The sequence below is a fragment of the Callorhinus ursinus genome, unplaced genomic scaffold (genome assembly GCF_003265705.2).
Source record: "Callorhinus ursinus isolate GAN/ISIS: 27379988/994484 unplaced genomic scaffold, GSC_fseal_2.0 scaffold133, whole genome shotgun sequence".
Classification (NCBI taxonomy): Eukaryota; Metazoa; Chordata; class Mammalia; order Carnivora; family Otariidae; genus Callorhinus; species Callorhinus ursinus.
This window is the reverse complement of record NW_027397195.1, coordinates 227,952-238,949: the sequence shown is the minus strand read 5'-3', so window position 1 is coordinate 238,949 and position 10,998 is coordinate 227,952. Positions and strand designations below refer to the sequence as shown.

The 10,998-nt window shown below is 41.0% G+C and overlaps 1 protein-coding gene across 11 annotated transcripts in view; it reads right to left on the bottom strand.

Moving 5' to 3' along the window:
* Window positions 1-6,386: 6,386 nt before the first annotated feature.
* Window positions 6,387-10,998, bottom strand: part of ITGAE (integrin subunit alpha E) — a 77,013-nt gene continuing 72,401 nt past the window's right edge. For 3 of the 11 annotated variants that reach the window (XM_025851513.2, XM_073890211.1, XM_073890212.1), the window contains one exon: window positions 6,387-8,153. In XM_025851513.2, coding sequence (XP_025707298.1) covers window positions 8,061-8,153 — 93 coding nt within the window. In that variant the 3' untranslated portion in view covers window positions 6,387-8,060. Of the gene's footprint in view, window positions 8,154-9,664; window positions 9,776-10,998 lie in introns of all 11 variants that reach the window. The other 8 variants (XM_073890215.1, XM_025851518.2, XM_025851510.2 and 5 more) reach the window with 4 other exon arrangements.

The following is a 10,998-nucleotide window of genomic DNA, read 5'->3' as shown; positions in this document are numbered from 1 at the left end:
CAAAAAAGCAGATTTTCAGGCCCAAGCTGGACTAGAGTATCAAGAGCCTTTAGTGGACAAGGCCAAGGAACCGGAAATGCTGAGCTCCACCCGTAACTCTCGTGCCCAGCAAAGTCTGAAAGCCACCACTCTACCCAGGGCTTTCACCTCAGCCTTGCTAAGTCTGTCAGGAAGCTTTTATGGGAAAAATCATTAGATTTGGAGATCCAAAACTCTGCTGCTGTTCCAACAGCTCTGCTATATACTAGACTTGTGGGGTGGTTTCTTCCTCCATAAAACAGAGGTAAAACTCTCTGGAGTGATCATTAAGATTAGCTGCAAAAGTACAAAGCCCAGGGTAGGACACTGCTTTTCTTAAATGGACCAGAACATATAACATAGGAGGTCTGTGAAGTCAGATGAAAAATATGTTACCTATTTTTTTCCTGCTCTTTAACTGAAATTTGACATTTCCTTTAATTAGGAAAGCAGGCAACAAACCATAGCAGTATTAGGAAATATCTGTATCTTGGCACCAGTAGAAGTTACAGCTATCTTCCCACATTACAGTTACCGCAGATACCTCAAAATACATTTTAAGCTCATCACTACCTTGAAAGAAGGGTAGTTATTAGGCCTGCTGCTTTAACACTTTAATAAAGAAGCACATGTATCTCCATAAGAATTTTTAAATATTCTGATCATTGTATTTCAATATAATTGGTTATTTGTAAACTTTTATTGTATGTTTTTGAAAACAAGCTGATAGATGGATAGATGGGAAAATATGTGATAAGGCAAGCCTAGTGTAAAATGTAAATGGAAGAATCTAGATGGTGGGTAGACAGGTGTTCACAATTGCAAAATTCAACTCTTCATAATACCATGCTGGGAAAAAATCTGAAAAGGGGTCCCTAGGTTTCACCAGACCACCAAAGGGGTCTATGGCACAGAGAAAAGTTAGAAACCCCTGACCTAGAGGTACTGGTGTCCTTCACTAGCTAGCTGATCCACAGGGTGAGTTCATCATTGGCAAAGTACCCCAAGCCCCGGTGTAGAATGCCAGGAGTTAGGCTGGTAGCCTTTTCCTAAACTACGAAATCTCAAAGGTTTGCAGAATCAAAGTGTTCCAGCGGTGTTTTCTCCCACCCCAGCACTCCAACCTTAATCTCTGACCTCACAGCTCTAAAGAGAAAAAAGATTACCCCAGAGTAGGACACTAGTCAAACCCCAGAAACCAAGGCCAAGAGCCCGAGAACATCTGCCAGCACTCTAGGCAAGGTGAGTCCAGGCACCTTTCCCAGGCCCTGGACAGAAGAGGACATATCCCCAGAGGCCACATCTTCAATCACCTCCCTCCCAACTGTGCCCTGAGGACTTGGACTGGCTATCGGGTCCCAGAATCCTGTTTTCAGGGTGGAGGGAGAGGGGGGAGCAGAACCTCCAGCTGGCTCTCCTGGAGGTTGGCCCCATGGTCCTGGTTCTTTGGGGTACTTAGGAAGAGTTTCTCTCTCTCTCTCTCTCTCTTTTTTAAGATTTCATTTGAGAGAGAGAGAAAGAGAGAGAGAGAGCACAAGAGGGGGAAGCATCAGAGGGAGAAGCAGATTCCCCACTAAGCAGGGAGCCCAATGTGGACTCAATCCCGGGACTCCAGGATCATGACCTGAGCCGAAGGCAGTCGATTAACCAACTGAGCCACCCAGGTGCCCAAGAGTTTCTCTTTTAGACAGACTACCAGTAAGGACTACTACTTCCTAATGCTCACCAGCAAATTTGTATGACTCAGTTCCCCCATTCTGGAAGTCACATTGCTCCAATTCTGAGTCAAATCACCCTTACTCCCCCAGAGGCTCCAGAGTTCAGAGGGAGAAATACTTCTATTACTTCTATCCCAGAAGATGGTGCAGTTCAGAAGAGCTAATGAGAAAATACCAGGGCCATATTTTAACTCGACAAGAAAGAAAAAGTAAGGCACAGAGGGGAAAAAACAAAGTCATCTTATTTCATGGGAAAATACATGGTCTTGCCAGCAAAGGAAAGTAAACTAAAGCTATGATTATACACCCATCAAGCAAATAAGTTAAGTAAAAACGGAGATCCCAGGACCGTGTAACCTGGCTCAATCCTTCGGGAAAGCTCTTTGGCATTGTATAGCAATTACAAAAATGTCTTTAACTGCACTTTTGGAAAAAGTTGAAAGGGCCTCTTTATGAACTCTTTATGAACTATAAAGAGCTATGCAAATTTATTAATTCCCCAAGGACACATTAACCTAAGGTGTCACCTCTCCTTATCCACTCCACCCACAATTGGCAGCAGTATTTTTTCTCTGACACCGGTTCTTTGAAAATGGTCACAAATTCTCACAAATGGCAGAATATATGATTCTATTGATGTAAAAGAAAACAAAACCCCCAAACCATATACTATTTATGCATATATGTGAATATTTATAAATGCACAGAATAAAGCCTGGAAGGATATATGCTAAACCAGTTCACCACAGCTTCTAAGGAGGGGCTCGGATGGGGTAGGGTGTGACAAAGGCAACTTTTCACCTTTTTTTTTTTTTAAAGATTTATTTGAGTAAGAGAAAGAGCATGAGCAGAAAGGGCAGAGGGAGAGGGAGAGAGAATCTCCAGCAGACTCCACGCTGAGAGCAGAGTCCGAGGTGGGGGTTGACCTCACAACCCTGAGATCACAACCTGAGCTGAAACCAAGAGTCTGACGCTTAACTGTGCCACCCAGGTGCCCCAATTTTTCACTTTTTACTATGATCTTACTATGACATTGTTATTATTTATGTATTTTTCAAAATATCGTTCTATTTAAATCTTCTTTTTTTTTTAAGATTTTTATTTATTTATTTGACAGAGAGAGACACAGCGAGAGAGGGAACGCAAGCAGGGGGAGTGGGAGAGGGAGAAGCAGGCTTCCCGTGGAGCAGGGAACCCGACACGGGGCTCAATTCCAGGACCCTGGGATCATGACCTGAGCGGAAGGCAGATGCTCAACGACTGAACCACCCAGGCGCCCCCAAAATATTGTTCTATTTATCAGTCATGTTAGTTAACTGAAGTTGGGAATTGTCTATTTAGGTACATCCAGCTATTTCCTGAACTCTGATATTAGAACTACTCTTCTTAAAATGATTCAATGTTTCCCTTGATTCCATTTACTAAATTTGTTCTTAAAGTAATGACAGGGCTGACTGGATCAATCGGTAGAGCATGCAACTCTTGATCTCAGGGTTGTTGGGTTTGGGCCCCCCGTTGGGTGTAGAGATTACTTAAAAATAAAATCTTGGGGCGCCTGGGTGGCTCAGTCGGTTAAGCGGCTGCCTTCGGCTCGGGTCATGATCCCGGGGTCCTGGGATCGAGCCCCATGTCCGGCTCCCTGCTCGGCAGAGAGCCTGCTTCTCCCTCTCCCTCTGCCTGCCACTCTGCCTGCTTGTGCTCTCTATCTCTCTGTCAAAATAAATAAATAAAATCTTTAAAAAAAAAATAAAATAAAAAAATAAAAAAATAAAATCTTTAAAAAAAAAAGTAATGGTAGAATTCTGGCACTATTACAAGGTTCACCATTACTAATTATAGCTAGGAGACCCAAAAATACCTAGATCCTGATCTTAAGTAAATATCCTTCCTTGAAGGGGTAGAGATGTGCATAGAGTATACACTATTTGTGGATAATGTAAGGCTGCTAGGCTTGGCCATATGAAGCAATCCTTTCTCAAAATTTAATTAGGCCTAAAAAGTCTGACAGATTTAGGTTTTCACATCTGCTTGATGTCATCCCTCCAACAACCAAATCCAAAGTTCCGATGGTATCCCAAGAGAAAAAGGTTATTTGAATCTGTACTCATTAGCCTGTAACAGGGGAAATGAAAACAGAGAAATCACAAGGGGCATTTTCCCCATGCTGGGGTCAAGCTGACCTCATGCTGGTCTTACCTGGTCGGGACATTGGCCGTGACCCACTGTCCTTAGATCTATACAAGCTTTGGCACTTCCTGTTCCCAGGCAGAGGAGGGTAAACAGGAAATGGAAAATGCCTGGCACTAGAAAGGCATCTTTTAGAATAAAGACAAGGCCTTGGTCCAAGCTATAGCACATGAATTTGTAAAATCTAATCATGTCTCTTCAGAAGTCTCCTCCCTTCTCAGGCCGGTCCCTTAGGTAGTCTCTTAACTACAATTGCATTGGCTTAACTCCAATCCGATCAGCACAGCTGTCAGTCAACAGGTCACAGGTGCTTAATATAAGGCTTGACTGTTAAAATCAGAGTAGGGTTTTATTTGTAATAAAATAATATAAAAGCAAGGGCTGTAAGTCACCTATAACACTGAAAATTTGGACGTAACTCCTGAGTCCAACAACAGAAATATCGAAGCAAACTGACCTCTTTGCCCTCAAAGGCAAATGCTCTGAAATAACTCAAGAAATAGAAAGAATGAAGAACTGTAGCATTGGAAACAGAGAACGATATAATAAAGGGACTAAAAATATGAAGGAATGGGGCGCCTGGGTGGCTCAGTCGTTAAGCGTCTGCCTTTGGCTCACGTCATGGTCCCAGGGTCCTGGGATCGAGCCCCGCATCAGGCTCCCCGCTCGGCGGGAAGCCTGCTTCTCCCTCTCCCTCTCCCACTCCCCCTGCTTGTGTTCCCTCTCTTGCTGTGTCTCTCTCTGTCAAATAAATAAATAAAGTCTTTAAAAAAAAAAATACGAAGGAATTCCTGAAAGAAGTGAAGCAGATGGAATCAGATCAACAGAAAAGTTGATCATGCTCTCAATCAAAGAGCCTGGTGATTTAACACAATAAGAGGCTCCATGAGAAGTGGGTGGGTTTTCCAACCAAAGGCCCAGAAATTGCCCAAAGGCAGGATGGCAGGGAGTGGGACCATGGGCAGGCTGTGGGCCAGGCAGTGGAGGGTACAGAGAAATCCCATTAACTTCTCAGAGCTCTACAAGTTCTAGTCAAAGAAATAAGGGTGAAAAGAGTAGAAATATAAGACTCCAAATCACCATTATTTCCAGATAGCATTTCCTTTGAAAATCCACGAGACTCAACTAAGAAGTTATTAAAAAACAAAGTACAGGGAACGCGTATGTGGCTCAGTGCTTCTCCCCCTGCTTGTGTTCTCTCTTTGACAAATCTTTTTCTTTTTAAAGATTTTATTTGAAAGAGAGAGTGCACATGAGCAGGGGGGAGGGGCAGAGGTAGAAGGAGAAGCAGGTTTTCCACTGAGTAGGCAGCCCGATGCGGGGGCTCAATCCCAGGACCCTGGGATCATGACCTGAGTTGAAGGCAGACGCTTAACCGACTGAGCCACCCAGGCGTCCCTAATAGATGAATCTTAAAAAAAAAAAAAATCTCAGCAAGTGGAAAAATGTCATATTTCTGAGTAGGAAAACAGTACCATAAAGAAAGCAATTCTTCCCAACCTAATCTGTACAACTAAATTAAAATCCCAAGGGGTTTCTTTTGTGAATTTGAAACACAGATACTAAGAACTATCTGAAAAAATATAATCAGTAATTTTTTTTAAGAATGAAAATGTCCTATCAGGTATCAAAATTTACTGCAAAGTTATAATGATGAAAACTGGTATCAAAAACAGGATACCATTTTTTACAATGATCAGGTTAGCAAAATAAAGTTTGATGGCGCCCAGTGGTGACAAGGCACATTGTGGCACTTCATATACTCTAAGCACGGGTATAAACTGGTAAAAACTTTTTGGAGGTTGCCATCATCTATGAAAAAAATTTAATTGAGGGGTGCCTGGGTGGCTCAGTCGTTAAGCATTTGCCTTTGGCTCAGGTCATGGTCCCAGGATCCTGGGATTGAGCCCCACATTGGGCTCCCTGCTCAGCGGGAAGCCCGCTTCTTCCTCTCCCACTCCCCCTGCTTGTGTTTCCTCTCTGGCATTGTCTCTGTCAAATAAATAAAATCTTAAAAAAGAAGATTGGGGTAGATCTGCAGATGTTGCTATTGAAAGATACCTAGAATCTATTAGATGAAAAAGCAGGAGGTGGGACACTAGGTACAATGTAATTCCATTTATATACAGATTTGTATTTGTATATATATAAATATATCTAGAGAGAGAGAAAGCTTATGCTGGTATATTCATAGGAAAATTTTTAAAGAATATCTAAAAATTGGGACGCCTGGGTGGCTTAGTCGTTAAGCGTCTGCCTTCGGCTCAGGTCACGATCCCAGGGTCCTGGGATCGAGTCCCACATCGGGCTCCTTGCTCAGTGAGGAGCCTGCTTCTCCCTCTCCCTCTACTGCTCCCCCTGCTTGTGCTCTCTCTCTCTCTCTGACAAATAAATAAACAAAAATCTTAAAAAAAAAAGAATACTTTAAAAAATAAAAGAATATCTAAAAATTTATTAACAGTGGTTGCATTTGGAAAGACATTGGAGGTGGAGAGAAGAGGGAGACTGACTTTTCCTTTTTTAGATACCTTTGTGCTGTTCTGAATTTATCATTTGCATAATGCTAGAAAGTGTTCCTTCAATTGTGGTACTGGTACAGGAACAAACAGGCCAGTGAAACAAAATTAAATTTCCAGAATTTATACGTATGTATATGAATTTCACAAGGAGTAACGGCAGAATTTCAAATTATTAATGAGCATTTCAATAAATGACATAGGGACAACTATTATTCATTGGAAATAATATAATTAGACTCAGGTTCAATAAGAAAACAGAAGCCACTCTAGATATTTCAAGCAGAAACGGATTTAATAAAGAGAGTTGTGTTTCAAATCTGTCAGGAGGGCTGGAAAATAAAAACAGGAGAGTTGGTATCACCCAGAGGTCAGGAGGTGCGGGAAGTTGCCACCACTGCTGGAGGCCACGGCAAAAAGAAAGACTTCTTTCCACCTTCCAGTCTCATGCAAGTGCCTCTCACTGGCAAAACCTAAACTAGAAACCCACAGCAAAGGAGTCTGGGAAATGTTTAAAACCTTTCAGCCCCTGTGACACAGGAGAGTGTGGATAAGCAAAGGAGGTGTTTATTTCAGTAAGTGATGTGGTAAAAGTTATGCTTCTGGGAGAAAACAAACAAACAAACAAACAAAACCGAAACTCGGTCCCTAATTCATACCTTATACACATATAAATTTCAGAAAAAAAATAAAATTTAAAAAAATGATAGCATCTGAATTAAAGACAAGGATTACTTTCTACATTATATACTGACACACCATTTAATTTTTATGCAATAACTTTTATGATCCATGAAAACAAAGATTGCTCCATTACAGGGTTAGGAGTAGGGAGATGGGTCAAGTTTTAACATGGGGCATAAAGATAAAGTAAGATACCAAGAACAAAGCCAGCCTGTAACGAGGCCCTAATCTCTGTGCCCCCAACTCCCAGGCCAGGTTCCATCTCCACCTGTGCAACAGTGCTCTCTCCCAGTGACAGTATTTACAGAGGAACAAAAGTCTCCCTGAGCAAGTCACTAAGCAGGAAGCTGGGTAAGGATTAACACAGTGCATTAAACACAACAGAAATGAAACTACAGATCAAAGTCTTTGTTTTCTCTTTGCCTCCCTAGTTCCTGTTTTGGTGACTTTTGTTTTTCTCCTTTTTACATTTGTTATAGGCGGTGCTTTTTTATGGCCTGATTTGAAATAATAGGCAACATCTTAGGATCTTGAAAATGCCAGACTAGGAAATGTTTCTGAACACTGTCCCCCAAGAGGTACTCTGTAGAAGACTACATTGGGAGACATTAATAGAAATGCCGAGAAAAAGCATTTTTAGGCAAATAAGGTTAGAAATTGCCGTACCTCCTCTTGGGGAAAAAAATATCACAAAGTATATTATGTTTCTGTATTAAAGGCACTTCTATAAAGAAAACAGTTTAATTTTATTTAATATCAGATGTTTACCAAGTTTATTTTCTGCACAACACACATTTTTAGTACAACGTATGGTTAAAAAACAATATTCCACAATTAATTTGTTAGATTCTACTCTAGATCATCTTAAAAAAAAAAAAAAAAGGAACAAACCCAAACTTGGTTTGATGTTCTCTCCCAACAGATGAGGAAGCTGGCCCTAATCTTCTACGAGCAGATTCTCAGATTTCAGCTGGGTCTTCCTTGTACTGTCCAAGTTCAGGTGTTGGTATTTTCTTTTAAAAAAGCCACACTAAAACAAAGGAGGGGAAGTCCCATTATAGGCCTAAGATACCCACCTGTTTTAGAAAACCATTATCTAGTTGCCAAAATAGCTCTTATACTCCTCTGCTTTTCATGCCTCCTCTGAATCTCTCCCTGATAACCTGATCCTTCAAGATCTGTCTTTTTCTTTTAATCAGGAATGATTATATTTAAAAAATTCTTTTATTTAAATTCAATTAGCCAACATATAGTACATCATTAGTTTTTGATGTAGTGTTCAACGATTCATTAGTTGCCTGTAACACCCAGTGCTCATCACAACACATGCCCTCGTCAATACCCATCACCCAGTTACCCCTTTCCCCCACCCCCTCCCTTCCATAACCCTGTTTGTTTCCCCGGAGTCAAGAGTCTCTTGTGATTTATCTCCCTCTCTGATTTCTTCCCCGTTTTCCTTCCCTTCCCCTATGGTCCTCTGCGCTATTCTTTATGTTCTACATATGAGTGAAAAACCATATAATTGTGTTTTTCTGCTTGATTTATTTCACTTAGCATAACATCCTTTAGTTCCATCCATGTCAATGCAAATGGTCAGTATTCATCCTTTCTGGTGGCTGAGTAATATCCCATTGTATATACGGACCACATCTTCTTTATCCATTCGTCTGTTGAAGGGCATCTCGGCTCCTTCCACAGTTTGGCTGTTGTGGGCATTGCTGCTGTGAACATTGGTGTGCACGTGCCCCTTCTTTTCACTACAGTTGTACAAGATCCATCTTAAATGCTGCCTTTCCACAAGCCTCTTCTGGTGCTCATTCTCTGGTCAGAAGTGAAAAATCACCTTCCCCTTAAGCCCCAAAGTTCCTTAACCTTTTTAACTTAACTAAATCTGCAAAGTATTCTAGTTTCAGCTGTAATGGATCTTATTTATGTAAAAATACTCAGCCTACTATGCATAGTATGGCATCCTACATCAAGAAACTCACAATCTAGGAGCACCTGGCTAGCTCAGTGACTCTTGATCTCAGGGTTGTAAGTTTGAGCCCCACGCTGGGTGTAGAGATTGCTTAAAAATTAAAAAAAAAAAAAATTTTTTTTAAAAGAAACTCACAATCTAGTAGAAACAAAAATAATTACCATACATTGTGATGACTACCACTTGCGTTTCCAGAAAGCAGCTTATTCACAGGAAAAACATATAACTCAGCCCAGAGGACTGAGGAATCTCTGGGCTGAGATTTAAGGGAATAGTGTGAACAAGGTGAAAAAGTGGGAAAAGGCGTTGGTGTGGGGGGTGGCAGCACAGACAGCAAGCACAGAGACACTAAACTTACTGAGTTACACGTGTTTAGAGAAAAAAGCAAGACCTAATGGTAGAGAGGGGTGGAGGCCACAGAGTGAGGGTCTTGAAAGCAGTAAGCAAGTTTGAACATTAAAAGAGGGGAAGGAGAGTAAAGTATTTAAATAGGGTAATGATCATCATATCCATTTTAGGAAAATCTCTCTGTACTCTGGTATTTTCACATGAGTAGAACTGACCTGAAATAGGATGATTATAATCACAGTCAAAACCAGAAGGCCACTAACACTGCTTCCAATAATAATGATGACAGACAAATAATACTCCTCTTTCAGGAAGATGACAGTGATCTGGAACGAGACAAGGAGAGCATCCAATAAGTCTGCTAATGCAGGTGAGAAAAAAATTCTTCGTGTTATTTTAAGGAGCAAAATATGAGAACTTGGCAACCTTCTGTATATTGACCAAGGCTGACAGTAAAGCAAAAAGCTAAATGTTTCTTGATGCATCATCTAAAATTATCTAACATTGAGACTTCCAGTTTCTGGTCCCATATGTAGAGTACATGGCAGGCACCACTCCGTACTAACAAGTACAAAGCTGAACAGACTCAAAAGTCAACAATTCTTGACTTCCTAAGAGAGGGAAAGACACCTGGCAAACTGCTGCCCCCAAGACTGGTGAGAGAGATAGACAAATATAGGGAGTAGAGGCTTCCCAGTGCTGGGGTAAGAAAATCTGATCTGTAATTGATGAATTACGAGAAGCTCAGTATTGACAACTCTCAGAGTTAAAAACTCAAGGGAACCCAGTCATAATGGAGCCCCCACAACACTATAAGGTTTTCTTCCAGGAGCTTTACCAGGTTCCTACAGTAAATACTAGAGAAAAATCCCTTTGTGCCTCTGGCACCAGGAGAGAAAAAGGAACCATTTTGAAATAGGCCACAGTACTCTTTTTGGCCTACCCTCAGGGGAAACTAGTTAATTGGAGCCTAACCAGCTAAGGTATTACCAGAGTCCAACTGACCTGGGGTAAGGGAAATACCTAACTCAAGCCCACTCTAGGTATCCTGTCCCACGTTAAGGGGGTTGAAAAAAAATGAGAAACGTGAAAATGTAAAGTTCACAGCCCCGAAGCATAGGCTCACTAAAAGACTGAAACCTAGTCATAGGATGGCAGAGCACTTCCCCTCCCGACACCTCACCACATTAATAAAGACCTATTTACAGCAGTTCCTTTTACCTGGTACATCATGTCTAGCTATCAAGAAAAAATTATCAGAAAAAAAAATTAAAAAATTATAAAACATATCAAAAGGCAAAAAACACAACTTGAAGACACAAAGCAAGCATGAGAACCAGACAGAGAAAGGATGTTTGAATTATCAGACCTGATAATTAAAACAACTATGATTAATATGGTAAGGGCTCTAATGGATAAGTAGACAACATGCAAGAACAAAGACAAAGAACAGATAGGTAACGTAAGCAGAGAGATGGAAACCCCAGGAAAGAAACCAAAAAAATATGCTAGAGATAAAAAAACAACAACAACAACAGTGTAACAGAAA